Below are 14,656 nucleotides of genomic sequence, written 5' to 3' on the forward strand. Positions count from 1 at the left end.
TTTTCCACAGTTTATTGTGATCCACACAGTCAAAGGCTTTGGCATAGTCAATAAAGCAGAAATAGATGTTTTTCCGGAACTCCCTTGCTTTTTCGATGATCCAGTGATGTTGGCAATTTGATCTCTGGTTCCTCTGCCTTTTCTAAAACCAGCTTGAACATCTGGAAGTTCACAGTTCATGTATTGCTGAAGCCTGGCTTGGAGAATTTTGAGCATTACTGCCTCTTCTTACCCTGGCGCAATTTTGTTGACTGAATTAATTCTTGCCATTCCTTCAAAAGTAGTTTAGATGCCTCCTCTTCTGGGAAGTCTTCCTTGATTTCTCCCCCTCCCAAAAGGGAGAGAGAGAGCTCGTTGCCCCCACTCTCCGAAGTCCATCCTTGTTTTAGCGCTTGTCACACTAGGATCAGTTTGTTCTACAGAGAAGACACAGGGACATGGATATGAGCTCCTTGGACCCGCTGTGGCCAGGAGCAAAAAGCCCCTAGTTGCTGGTTCCTGCTAAGTTCCAGGCACTGTGTGCGAGTCTACAAGGGGTATTTCTAGCCCTCCTACCCACGCTGATCTAGGGTTATCATCCCCATTTTACATAGGAGGAAACCGAGGCTCTGGGAAATTACATAGCTTGTCAGACAGCACACAAAATGTCAGGGGCAAGATCTGAAACCAGCAGCCCCCTGCAATCCAGCCTTGGGTCCAAGGCCTGAATTCCAGGCAGAAAGTCAGAGAAACCCCCCAGGGAACAGGGCCTCGGGCGGGCTGTAAGACTCCAGGTCAAGCCCTGCCCAAGCCTTTCTGGGTTGTTTTCCCTCTTCCAGGCCTGCAAAGGGCCACTGCCGCAGGCGAGTGAGATCCCACTGGCCACTGGCACGGGAAGCGTGTGTCACAGCAGCCCGGACGGTCGTCTCAGATTTTCCTCTGGGCTCCAGGCTGGCTTGGACCCACACAACCCCCCTCCCTTCTTCACCACAGCCTTATTTTTAGCCTCTTTCCTGGAGGCTGAGGTTTAGTGGGTCACAGGACGGGCCTCACGCCCAGGAGCAGCCTCCTACAGCTCAGACCCAGCCCATTCCACCAGCCCAGGGTGAGCAAGGTGGGGCTTCCATCCCACACGCAACTCCCCCAACCCATGGCCACAGCCCCCGATCCAGGCTTCTCCAGGCAGTCACCCCAAATCCACAGCCACGACTGTCCTCGGTCCACGGGGTCCTTGTCCCTGAGCCAAGAAAAAACATTCTGCAGAAGCAGGAGCACCTGAATTTCTTACCCATTGACCCTAATTACACCCCTCTCAAGCCTCCAAGGGGCTCGCCTCTTGTCCAAGGCCAGCTGCCCATTCTGCCTCCTGGGGAGCTGGCCCTGGGTTAGCTGCTGGCTTGCCTTGTGCTGTCAGCACCTCCCTCACCCCTGTGAAGGAGGGAGAGAAAAAGACGGCTGGTAGAGGGAATGAGGTAGGACTGTTTCTACCACCAGTATCAGTGAGAGGTGAGCGCGTTTGTGGACTCTGCAGGAGGCAGGGTGCCTCAGATGGTAAACAATCTATTTGCCTGCAATGCAGAAGACCCGGGTTCAATCCCTGGGTGGGGAAGATCCCCTGGAGAAAGGAACGGCTATCCACTCTAGTATTCTTGCCTGCAGAATTCTGTGGACACCAGAGGTGTCTGGTGGGCTACAGTCCATGGGGTTGCAAAGAGTTGGACACAACTGAGCGACTAACACTTCGCAGATGAAGTTCTTTTTTCTTTTTTTTTAGTTCCCCAACCAGGGGCTGAACTCAGGCCACATCAGTGAAAGCGCTGAGTCCTAACCTCTAGACTGCCAGGGAATTTCCATAGCTAAAGTTCTTAAAAGAATTTTCATCCCTCCCAACTCAATGTCCTCACCTCCATCCTCTGTTGAAGCCAACCGCCTCCTGGTGGCTCAGTCCCACAGGCTTTCTCATCCCTCAGCATCGCAGTCACCTGGACCCCAATTCCACGACTCCACCACCTGGTCCACTCCCTAGGCCAGACACCGGGGAGTCGGCCACGAAACCCCCTCATCTCCCATGAACGGGTCCCAAGGATTCTCTCTCTTCATCTCCAACTGGTATCCTCCCTGGACTCCCTGCCTCCAGCCTCTCCCATCCACCCAGCACCCCTCAAGCAGCCTGATCACACAAGCACTTATCAGCTTCTTATTAAGTCCTGGGCTGGGGTTTCAGAGATCACAGACAGTCTCTGGACTCAAGGAGCTAAGGCTGTGGCCCAGCGGTTGTCAGCTCTGGCCAGGGCTCAGAGTCATCTAAGTTGTTGTTGGTTGGTTGCTCAGTCATGTCCAATTCCTCGCGATCCCATGGACTGCAGCACACCAGGCTTCCCTGTCCTTCACTATCTTCTGGAGACCTAGGGGGTCTTCAAAACATACAGCCCCAGACCCTTGTGCATAATACTACTGCTAATGACAACAGTAATATGGGTGTTAACATGTACTGTGGGCTCACTACATGCCAGACACTGTTCTGAGAGTGGAACCAAATTATTAGCTCATTGAGCGTGGCTGCCGCACTAGGGTTTAGTGGCTTTGCATTACCACCCAAATTCAGCCCAGACTTCTCGCATTTGAGGCCTCCACGCTCCAGATCTGCACAATCACCCTGTCTAGAAGCGAAAGCCAGGAATCTATTAACACACTGTCCAGGTAGCTGGAAACCACTGGCCTGGGTGGTCTGAACCCCTGTGGCTTGCACATCATGGTCCACAGGACTCCAAAGCCTTGACACAGCCGTGCCCTCTTCCTGGGCTGTTCATCTCTACCTGCTAACCTCCACCCCATCCAGGGCCCAGATCCAAGCTCATTTCTACCAAGGTTCTTCCACCCCCCAGCTCCCTCCTTTGGGGCTCTTATTGAAGAGATACCTGTAACCTTGAGGTACCCCCAGAGCTAGATGAAATCTGGCCTGACTCATCCATCTTACTGGTCAAAGATATTCACAGTGACTCCCCATCACTGCTGGCCCCTCAATCCCCCCCAGAGGAGCCAGGTCCAGAACCCAACCTGCTGACATCACTGAGTCCTCAAAAAGGCTGCGGTGTAAGAGGAAATCCACACTGATGTCAAGAGACCCCAGTTCAGACCAGCCTCAGATGCAAGGTAGGGACGTGATCCCGAGGTCTCTTTCTGCCTCGTCATCCAGTGCAGTCCACCTTGCCTCTCTCAGAGTAGCAGGCAGCATAGCTGAATTCCTAGGTGCATGGGCTCTGGGTTCAAATTCTGATTTCTCCACCTTCCCTGCTATGTGATCTCAGGCAAGTTATTTAACTTCTCTGTGCCAGTTTCCTCCTCTGTAACAAGGATTAATTTTTTAAATTAATTTTTATTATAGTATACTTGATTTACAATATTGTGTTAATTTTAGGTGATACCAAAGTGAATCAGTTATATATCACACACACACACATGTATCTCCACTCATTTTTAGATTATCTTCCCATATAGGTAGGTCATTATAGAGTATTGAATAGAGTTCTCTGTGCTATACAGTAGGTTCTTTTTAGTTACCTTTTTTATATATACTAGAGTATAGAAGGCAGTGGCACCCCACTCCAGTACTCTTGCCTGGAAAATCCCATGGACAGAGGAGCCTGGAAGGCTGCAGTCCATGGGGTCACTGAGGGTCAGACACGACTGAGCGACTTCACTTTCATTTTTCATTTTCATGCATTGGAGAAGGAAATGGCAACCCAGTCCAGTGTTCTTGCCTGGAGAATCCCAGGGACGGGGGAGCCTGGCGGGCTGCCGTCTATGGGGTCGCACAGAGTCGGACACGACTCTCAATCTCCAAATTTATCCCTCCCCTTGCCTTTCCCCTTGGTAACAAACCATAAGTTTGTTTTCTCTATCTGTAACTCTATTTCTATTTTGTAAGTAAGTTCATTTGTACCATTTTTTTTAGATTCCACATATAAGCGATATCATATGATAGTTGTCTTTCTCTGTCTGATGCACTTCACTCAGCATAACAATCTTTAGGCCCGTCCATGTCGCTGCAAATGGTATTGTTTTGTTCTTTTCTGTGGCTGAGTAATATTCCTATATATATATATGTATGTATGTATATCTATATACCATAACAAGAATAAATTTTAACATTTGCTTTATATAGTTGTTGTGAAGTTTAAATGGGTTAATCCTGTAAAATGCTTGGAATGGTGCCTGGCACATAGTAGGTAGTCAATAAATGCTATAAACCTTATAAACCCGATCATAGATCATTAACTCATGGGGCAAGAGCCCTGTCCTGTGATCGGTTTCTGGAGAATGGGAAGCCCCATCTCAGTGTTTTTTTCTCCAAAATGGGGGCAGATGGCGGGTGCCGCTTGCCATTGGCCGGTCCCTCTTGGAGGGACCCTTGTCCCCTTTGGAGGCCTTACAGCTGGCTCAGTCTGGAAGTCTCACCCCTGCTACCATACTGGGCCGTAGCTCCCGCCCCGGTAATTATAGGGGCCTGAGGGCCTGGCTCTGCTGACCTGGCTCTGAATGGCTCAGGCTAAGAAACCACAGCCTGGCCCCACCAGCACCCACCCCCTCCTTCCTGAGCCTGAAGGGACTGACCAAGGCAGTTCCTCAGCCAGGGACCCAGGCTGTCAAGAAAGCTCACTTCTACCTGCCCCAGAGTGTCCACAGGGCAAGACCCTCCCCCGATCCCCCAGGGACAAGCTGAGTGACCTCTGGGAGCATCTGGCCTCTATTCTGGGGCCCAGGTTGCCCATCTGACAGTGACCCAGAATCCCTAGACATCCCTGCTGTGTCCATCCTAAATCTTAATCGAGTTTGTTTTATATACACTCTCCCTCCTATTCCCCACATCTGCCTAGAAATCTGGATCATCAGTGTTAGGACAGCCTAGTGGTCATCTCTGCAGGGACCATGAGGATGGGGCCCTAGCCCCACAGTCTCAGCCTCTCCCTAGAAGACCTAGACTCCAAACTTGGCCCCTTAAAGAGCACCCATAGCACCACTCCCTACCCACAGCCCTGCCTGCAGACCCCGCCAGCCTGAGGAGAGCAGAGAGCCTTCCCCCAACACCCCACCCCATCTCCTACTCCCCACCAAGCCTCTCTGCCCAGAGTGGGCGGAGACAGGCAGCTGGGCCTCTGGCCTGTGGTTCTGGTCTATCATTTGGGGCCGGCTTTCCTGGAACCGGACTCAGCCTTAGCAATTTGGGGGCTTTGCAGGGCCACTCCTTTCCCACCTCAGCCTCTCCGGCCCTGTTCTGGCTCAAGGACTCCCAAGACCACCAGGGGCTGGGGACAAGGTGGTCACACCCTTATCGTGACCCATGGAGGGTGTGGCCTGTGTGGACACAGACCCAGGATAAGGCCAAGAATGTATGAGGGGAGAGAGGGTAGGGAGAGATAAGAGACCTCGGAACGGCATGGCTCAAGCCCACGAACCCTCAGCCGTCTCCCTGCATGTTGTGCAAGCGGGCTAAGGTGACCGGCGACACCCGCTGCCACTTCTCAGATGGAAAATTGAGATTCAGAAAACACCAGAAAAGAGGCTGCAGCCAGCCCCCTCTCAACATCCACACCAGCCACTCTCACCTGGGTGCTCCAAACAGTGTGTGACTAAGTAACAACACCCCACCCCAGGCACAGCCCTCTACAGTTTACGAAGCATAACCGTGCTCCTTGTGGTCAGAGATCCCATTTGGCAAGTTCATGCCGGGCAGGGAAAGGATCATGAAGACTCCACAACGGAGGGGTTGGGGAGCGGAGAAGACCCCAGCAAGGTCACCATGGAGGCAGAGAACTGAGGGCAAGGCAGGGGATGGGGCCTGCACCCCTAACCTCCAAACTCTGGCTAGTGCATCATTCTTGCTTCTTTCTCACTCTAAAAGAAGTGCTTCTGCCCTCAGCCATATCTTTACCTAGGGCTCCTTCCACCAACCCCTCAACCACCAAGAGAGGGCCACGACCAGAGAGGACCAGCGTCCTGCTTCATCCCACCTGGCAGTGTGACCTGGGACCAGCCCTTCACCTCCAGTTCCCCACCTGCAGAAGAGGCAGAACCACCCCGGTGCCCTCCTGCATGTACAGGAGCCATTCTGCTCAGCATGGGGCCAGGCAGCCCCATTGTCAGGTCTGCGGGCAGGGCAGACAGGGACCACACTGACCACTGCCCCCACTTCCTTCCTGGAGACACGAGGCTTGTAGCTCATTGTGAGCCCTGGTCAGCACAAAAGGGCAGCACTGGCCACCACAAGAGAAGCCCCAGCCTCGGCCACAGGGGCCTATCCTGGTCCAGGGTCATCCAAACCTACGAGTGCCCAGAAGGATGGCCTTTGGGGTCAGGCCAGGCTGGGGCAACTCAATTCTGTCACATAGTCGGCCAACAAGAGCCAAGCCTATGCCCAGGCTCAGCAATCCTTGAGGCTGGAGGGAGACAGCTAGCCTATAACAGGGGTAGGTGCCATGATGGATGTGGGACAGAGTGGAGGGGACATAGGGAAGACTTCCAGGAAGGAGGGCAGAGGCACCACGGAGGCCCATCAGCAAAAACTAAGTTTGGCCCCTGCAACAACAGGGAAACAGACCTGGCTATCTTGGGAAAGGGAGATATAGGCAGAGCCGAAGTCTAGCAGGTGAGAGTCCCTGAGACCAAGTCACGTGCCCCATACTACCCTTGGGAGCAAGACCCTGACCACAGAAAAAGAGGAACAAAATCTTCTACTGTGGATTTAAGGCTCAGAGAGGGTCAGGATCTGCCTTAGGTCACACAGCAACTCTGACAAAGCCAGGAGCAGCCCAGGAGATGGTCAGGGCCCATGGGGAGCCCAGCCCCATGAGCCTGGGGATCAAGACAGTGTCTTCTTTGCCTCCTGTGCTCTCATCCCCTATCTACCCTCAGGATTTCAGGCCCCCACACCCAGGGCTTCCCTGGCGGCTCAGACGGTAAAGTGTCTGCCTGCAATGCAGGAGACTTGTGTTCAATCCCTGGGTCGGAAAGATCCCCTGGAGAAGGAAATGGCAACCCACTCCAGTACTCTTGCCTGGAAAATTCCATGGATGGAGGAGCCTGGTAGACTATAGTCCACGGGATCGCAAAGAGTTGGACACGGCCGAACAACTTCACTTCACACCCAGGCAGAAACAAAAGCCACTTCCTGTCAGGGAAGAGACATGAAACTCCTCTCTGAGCAACTCTGGCCCCGCAACCTCCCTCTCAGCCCAGGCTATACCCTGCAGCCTTCCTGCCCCATTCACAAAGGAGAAACAAACGCAGAGGCTGGGAGGGTCACTGGCCCTGAGTCCCAAACCAAGGTAGTGAGTTTCAAGGCACTTCTCTGACAGGTCAACTGCACAAAGGAGGTGCCAACAGATCCAACCAGAAGGTGCCTAAGAAGGAAAAAGGAGCTTGAAAATGGGCTGCTAGTGGTTAGTCACTGGGGTGCTGGTATTCCAGGCTGGCCCAGCGGTGCACCTGGACACTGACCTATCAGACAGGCATTCTGGAATGTGGCCCTGGGACACCCCGCCCTGCAGACATTATGTAGTGCTGACTTGGTGGTGACCAAGGCAGGGCCACTCAAGGGGTCAAACGAAGCCACCTGAGGGGGGAGGGCGGGAGTGGCGTTGATAATCCTTATCCACAGAGATAGCCACAGAGCATGGGGACTGACCTGGCTTCTACACACTCAGGTGACACTGCAGAAGGTCCGGAGCCTCCGTTCCCCTAAGTGTTAGCTCTGGACAGATTCAACAAAGCAGACAAAAAAAAGAAAAAGAGCCAAGAGCCCATGCTTGGCGGCTCTTCCTGCACCCAGCTCAGGTGTTTGGGGAAGCCCCCAGTCCCTGCCAGGCCTGCATTCCAGGCTGGGTCCCTGTACTCCTCTCTCCTGGGTTTGTGTTAGTGAGCGGTTGCCATGGATACCGGTCTCAGCTTCTTTGGCAGAAAAGACTCCCCCAGGGCAGGGCTCTGCCTCTCCTCCTCACCAGCCCCTGCTCCACCCGATTTCAAGTGCCTGGTCTGCCAAGGGGCTGGATCAAAGGGAAGGAAACTGGGTCTCAGGAAGGGAACAGGTGCCCCCAGAGAAGTTAGGGGAGAATAGTCCCCTAACTCTCAAATAGTCATTCAGCAACCATAAACAGGGCCATGCCAACTCCTTCTTGCTGGGCCTGGTTCCAGGAAAAGAATGCTGCCTCCTACACCCTCAGCTCTGCTTCTCTTCTGTAGATGGAAGAATGGAAGCCGGGGGCACAGGCTTCTCGGGCACCATGGTGCTGTGCTGGTGAGGTGAGACTCAGGACCCTCAAATGAGAGGCTCCACCCCTTCTCCTGACCTGGCAGCCACAAGTGGGCTCAGAATGGAGAGTGAGTGGCTGCCAGGCTGGTAGGGGCCTTGGGAGTGGGAGCCGTGTGCCCTAGGGGAGCTCAAACTGCTGCTGTTGAACTGAGCTGAAATTCATCTGCCTGGAGGGCTTCCGCCCTGGCCAGCGGAGTCTCCAGTTTTCCAGGTCAGAAGCAGGGGTGGCATGCTCTGTCCTGCCCTGGAGAGAAGACCACACTGGAGGGTTCTGATCCTGCTCCTCCCTACCATGTGACCTTGGGTAAATGCCAGCTCTCTCCCAGCATCCACGTCCCCATCCACCCAGGCAGGTGGAGGGCAGGGTTAAGAGATAGCTTCTGGGCTACATCAGTTCCATCCAACTGAAGCAACGCTCAGTAAGAAAAGCCAGAGTGGGAGCCTGGCCCTTCTCACCTGCTTCTGAGGCCTGCTGCCCTCAGGGGGTTCTCATGGGGGGGAGGAGGAGGAGGAGAAGCCGTAATTAGCTCGATCACCCCGTGGCGGTGGCGCTGGGAATGCCAGGATGGAGGCAGAACCTACTGGAGTTCCCAGGATGGTGAAGAAGCGGGGGATTTGCCAAGGAATCCTAAAAGGAACTGTGAGAAAGTGAGAAATAGGAGGGCACAATGATCGGGCGGCCACAGCTTGGGCAGAGCCATGGAAGAGCAAGGAAAAGTGAAGATCTCCTAGGAGTCTGGCCTTGTCCTGGGCATAAGAGACATTCTCAGTTACACTACAACCCTGGGAGGTAGAGGGGAGGAAGTGATCAGCCGGAACCCAGGCGACATCCTCAAGGTCACACGGCTGGGAATTTGAAGAGCCTGGACGTGAACTCTGGCATCAAAGACTCTAGACCTTCATTATCCATCGTGGTGGCCCCAAGCTACTACGGCTTTGGGGAACCTGAAATACAGCTAGTCTAAACTGACCCGTGCTATAAATGCAAAATACACTGAGTTTTGAAACTCAGTATGAAAAGTAGGCAAACTATCCCATCAACAGCTTCTGTGTTGATGATGTTGGATACAGTGAGTGGAATAAAATGTTGTTCATTCATTTCATCTAGTCTTTTTACTTTGTTAAATGTGGCTCCTAGAACATGTTAAATTATATTCGTGGTTTGCCTTATATTTCTTTTGGACCAAGCTGGTCTATTCCATGAAAACAGAAATGCACAGGATGAATTGAAAGGAAGAGTGTGGGAACTCTCCCATTTTTTTTTTTTTTTTTTGATGGGGGAGCCAGGGCCAGATGGTGAGATTTTCAGGGATCAGGTGGGTGCAAATATACAAGATGACTGAGCCATGGACTGTCAGCATTGCCTCATCTGTCCCAGCTGGACAGTCAGCAACAGGTGGACTGAAGCCTGAGATGACCATTCCCCTGCGATCCCCCCAAACCGCCCCCAACCTCCCAAGACACATCAAGCCATAGTAGTTGCCATAGAGACAGTAAATCTTCCTGAAAACTGAACTTGGCAACAAGGGGGTGGTGGTAGGAGAACGACAGTAAAGAGAGAGGGAGGGAGCAGGCTCATCCGGAGAGGAAATCTGTGTGTGCTGTGTGCTGGGGGCAGGGTGGAGCAGGAGCTCCCGGCCCTCCCTGGCGGGACAGAAGGGGATGCACAGCTCAGACAGTGTTTGCACAGAGCTTTCAGGACCTTCCTCCCTACTGCTCCACCCCCTGTTACCAATTTACCAAAAGTTTCCTATCTTATTCTCCCATTCTGACTCTGGGACCCCTGTGGGGGTGGGGGCAGATAAGTACCAGCCCTCCTTGATCCCACCCTCCCACCTCAACCAGTAAACAGAGTCGGTTTCCCTAAGAATGTTAGAGTGTGGGTCGGGTGGGGGTGGGGGGTGGTCTGAGGCCTGAAAAGAGAAGTTGGTGTGACAGAGCCAGAAGCAGGCCATTCACTGACCAGCTGAGAGGGTAGGAACCAGGTAGATGGATTTAGATGGAATGCCAGTTTTGTCGTGCCCTCTCTGAGCCATTGTGGACAAAGGCCTTGGTTTGCTCATCTGTGGACAGAAGTTGACTATCCGCAGGTCCGCCCCCCAGCGTCCGCCCCCCCGCCCGTGTTCTCTGACTTCTCCCCACTTTTGGGTGGCACCTAAGCTCCCAGGTCCCAGGCAGGATGGCACATGCATGAGATGGGCTGGTGTGCTTGGATGGTGCTGACTACTCCAGCTCACCAGACCAAGTAAGAGTCCCCTGGGGACAGCTTGTCCCAGAAATTGGTGCCAGGGGTACCCCCTTTCAACTCCCCACAGAGAGGAACAGAGAGATAAAAGATTTTGAAAGTGGGAGTCGGGGAAGGCAGAAGCCTCTGCTGTCCAAGCACTTGACACAAAACCCCATTCAACAGACAGGGAGACTGAGTCCTGGCAAAGGGGACCCAGGTGGCATTATATTTTATGGTTTAGGCCAGGATTCGCTTCTCGTCACGGGCACAAAGTTCTCTGTAGAGTCTATCCAAAAAAAAAATTTTTTTTTTTGTAGTTGCAGATTTTACTAAGCTGTGGTTAGGCAGGTTCTGGGGCCAGCGGGCCAGGATGTCAGGGATCCAGTCACTAGTCTCCTATGGCAGAGAGCCCCCACATGCAAGTCTGGCCCAAGTCCTTTTCTCTTAAGGCTGCACCATTCCCACCCAGGAGCAGCTCAATTTAGGGAAAAGTCCCTGCTCACAGACCCCTGAGAACTGGGGGAGGGAAGCCAGCAGACTAGAATTGCCAGAAGGCTCTTTCATCCCCAGAGGGTCCCACCTCAGAACGGGGAAGAGACCTAAACACTAGCTAAGACCGGCCCAAGGTCACACACCAAGCACAGAAGAGCGGATTCCGGGCGAGAACTCAGTTGTTCTATCGAACCCTAATCCCTCCCTGAGGAGGCTGGCTCCCGGAGACGCTCACAGAGGACTAGGCAGTCCCTCTCCTGCCCCAGTGGCCTGCGCCCTACCCCAGGCCCCAAGCGACAGAGAAGAGAGGGAAGAGTCTTCAGGCCTCTAGCCAGGGCCAGCTGCAAACCGCATCCTGGGTCCCCAGGCGCCGCGGACCCGCCCCGCCCCTCCCTCCACTCCCCGCAGCCCCAAGCCTTTGTCAGCCACGCGCTCACACGCTCACACACACACATCCGCGCCGCCCGCGAGCACACACTTGGTCTCCTCTGGCGCACACCCGCAAGGGGCGCGCGCACTCGCGGCACGCACGCAGGGGAGTGGAGGCGGCGGAGGAAGGAAGGAACTGACCGGCTACGGACGGACAGACCGCCTGGGCTGGGGGAAGGGGAGGAGAGGCCCAGGAATCTGAGGCTGAGGCGGGAGGGGTCGCGAAGCCCAGAACGCAGAGAGACGCAAAGGAGACTCTCGCAGAAGAGGACAACGGATGGGACGTCAAGGGCTGGCGGGGACGCGCGGGCTACTCCAGGGGTGGGGACTCCCCCTACCCCTGGCCCGGGGGGTGCGGGGGCGGTCCCAGGATTGGACCAGTAGGTCTTGGGGGCATCACTTGCCCAGTGGTACCTGAGGCGAAGGCCCTTAGGGACCCCACGAAAGGCTTGGATATAGGGGGCCTGCCCCGGGGTACCTCCAGGCAGAGGGTCCTGGTACTCGGACTGGGTGGGGCACTCGCTCACCTGCTACGGTGTACCTGTCCAGGTAGTTGAGCACGTTGCCCAAGCTGAGGATGGCGGCGGCTGCCCCCCGCCCGCGGCCCAAGCTGGCTGGTTTGGGCTGCTGCGCGCCCGGGCCCTTGACAGCCGCTGCGCAGCCAGGAGTGCTGGGGGTGCTGGGGGGTCCGGAAGGGGCCCGTCTCACGCTGCCCGACAGCGTCTGAACCTCATCGTCCGCGGTCGCGACTCCAGCGGCGCCCGCTGCCCGCGCCCCGCAGCAACCGCCACCGCCGACCCCTCGCTGCGCCCCCCGGCGCCGGCGCCGCCGCTCCGCGTCCGCCTCCTCCTCCTCCGCGCCGCCCGCCGCCGCCGAGGCGCATTCCAGGCACATCATGCCGGCCGGGATCGGGGCGGCGGGGGGCGCGGGGGGCGCGGGGCCCAGCTTGGGCCCACTCAGTGCGTGTGTGCGCCGAGGAGCCGCCGCTGCACCATCCCGGCCGGGCCCCGTCGGCTCCTGCGCTCCGGCCCCGGCTGCAGCGCTGCCACCGTTTCAGCCCGATGCGCCGCGGTCGCCGCCGCCGCCGCTCTGACAGCTGCGGCCCGGCCCCGCCCACCAGGCCCTTGCCCAATCAGCCCCGGGCTCGAACCACAGCCCCGCCCCACACGTGCTGCCCCCGGGGGGCGGAGAGGGGGCCGGGCCGCAGAGCCCCTCCCGCCCGACGGGGGCGCAGTCATGCTGGAGCCGCGCGGCCGCCGAGGCTGGCGAGGACCCGGAGGGGTTTGTGGGGAACCACGGAGCTAGGGGCCGCGTGCGGGAAGTAGGACTCCCTGGCACCCACTCAGTGCCCTCCCTCTCCACCCCCTACCGCAGCGGAGAGTCTGGGGGACAGGTGGGGGGCTGGAGCTCAGGGCATGTGGACATCTTGGAGAGAGGGTCTCAGATGGTTAAATCAGGAGCGCGGGTGGGAGAGCCCGTGACCGCTCCAGCAGCTACGCACCCGCCATGATTTAATCAGTTCAGGGAGGGCTACTGTAAGAACCGAGAAGCATGATCGGTGGGGGTTTTGGTCCAGGGCTCCACCAGACACAGAAGGTTATGTCGCCCACCTCCCCATGGAAACTCAGATCCAGCCCCCAGCCTCCCCCTGGACCCATTCCTGTGTGCACACCGAGACCCTACCCATGCTCCACAGAGAGGCAGCCCCTGGCAGGGAGAGACAGGGCTCCAACTGGGACACCTTGGAAACAGGGCATTAAAAGGGGGCCTTGTCCCCTGAGGGCCCAGTAACCGCAAGCATCAGGCTTCAGCAGCGCATGACAAAGCCCTGAATGGGAGACAGGAAGCTGGGCCCTAACTCAGTTCTGCCCTGGTGTGTGGCATGACCCTAGACAAGAACCCTAACTGGTGTCAGTTTCTCTCTCTGGGGGTAGATAGGAGGATAGGCTTTAGATGGTCTGGAAGTCCCCCAGGTTCTCCCTTGGGGGGGGCAGGGAGCCCCATCCCCTGTGGAGAGTGTCAGGGTAGCTTCTGTATTCGGGATTACATTCTCCACTGTCACGCATCTCAGAGGTGCTGTGGTTCTGGTAAGCTCCGTCCCCCGTTCATGAGTTTGCAGCTTTGATTGAAAAGAAAATCCTGTACAAAGGGCTGAGGACAGAATGCTAGACTGAGACAGAGCCTGGGGAACCAGAATTATGTCCTGTGTTCCACATACAGGTTCCAGGGCCCAGAGATGACCCCACCATGGACGTGCAGCTAGCAGGTGCCAGAGTTGGCACTGACCTGGGGTTGGTGCAATACCTGGGCTGGGAGCTCAGTTTCCACCGCAGGCTGCTCCAGATCCCACATCCATGGGCAGGTGCATCTCGTGAAGGTGGCGGCCACAGTGAGTCATGGCACAGGCAACGGGTGATGCAGCACAAGGCAGCCCTCCCCACATCCGCCCCACTGTCTCTTGTGAGCAGAGTTAATCCCCAAGCTGGTGTTTCTTGGCGCCTTCGAGGTGTGTTTTAAATTCTGTGAAGTGACTAAAAATATGCATCGTCGTGTTGGGTATGAATGACTGTGACGAGAGGGTTAGGAAAACATTTCATTCTGAAAGTTCTTGTGCTGCCTCTTTCCAGCTTGCTGAGTGCAGGCCTGCAAAGCTGGATGCGGGAAGTTCCACTGGGTGGCCCAGAATGGCAGGTGATCAAACAGGAAAGGACAGACCTAGGAGCTCTGTGGGGTTGGGACTGAGCCCCGGCACTGACCTTCATAATGGTGTGATGATGCCAGGTAGAGGACAGGGCCCAGCCGGAGGATGTGGCCAGCTGTGGGACTGTTGGCAGAAGGCAGAACCATGGCTCTAAGCCCAACACCATGGTCCCCTTCCCACTCCCCCAAATTCCTCATCCTTTCAGCCACAGCCCTGCCCAGGGAGCAGTTTTAGCTCTTAACCAGAGAGAGAGACCCAAGGAAGAAAAATAATATACCTAAAGTCACATACCTAGTAAATGATGAAGTAAAAGTGTTAAGTTGTACAGTCGTGTCTAACTCTGTGACCCTATGAACTGTAGCCCACCAGACTCCTCTGTCCATTGGATTCTCCAGGCAAGAATACTGGAGTGGGTAGCCATTCCCTTCTCCAGGGGATGTTCCCGACCCAGGGGTGAACTCTGGGTCTCCTGCATTGTAGGCAGATTTTTTACTATCTGAGCCACCAAGGAAGCCCAGTA

At 55.6% G+C, this 14,656-nt stretch overlaps 1 protein-coding gene across 7 annotated transcripts in view; it reads right to left on the reverse strand.

Moving 5' to 3' along the window:
- Positions 1–12,540, reverse strand: part of SPNS2 (SPNS lysolipid transporter 2, sphingosine-1-phosphate) — a 37,614-nt gene extending 25,074 nt beyond the window's left edge. For 4 of the 7 annotated variants that reach the window (XR_015148044.1, XR_015148047.1, XR_015148046.1 and 1 more), the window contains exon 1: positions 11,963–12,502. Coding sequence is in view for 3 of the 7 variants with exons in the window: in XM_086359546.1 (XP_086215672.1) it covers positions 11,963–12,332 (370 nt within the window). In the remaining 4 variants the exon portion in view is untranslated. Of the gene's footprint in view, positions 1–1,158; positions 1,217–5,623; positions 5,642–11,962 lie in introns of all 7 variants that reach the window. The other 3 variants (XM_086359547.1, XR_015148042.1, XM_086359545.1) reach the window with 3 other exon arrangements.
- Between the last annotated feature and the right edge of the window lie 2,116 nt (positions 12,541–14,656).

This window comes from Bos grunniens, chromosome 19 (genome assembly GCF_055505025.1).
Source record: "Bos grunniens cultivar Pamir isolate PY7600 chromosome 19, Bosgru_T2T1.0, whole genome shotgun sequence".
Lineage (NCBI taxonomy): Eukaryota > Metazoa > Chordata > Mammalia > Artiodactyla > Bovidae > Bos > Bos grunniens.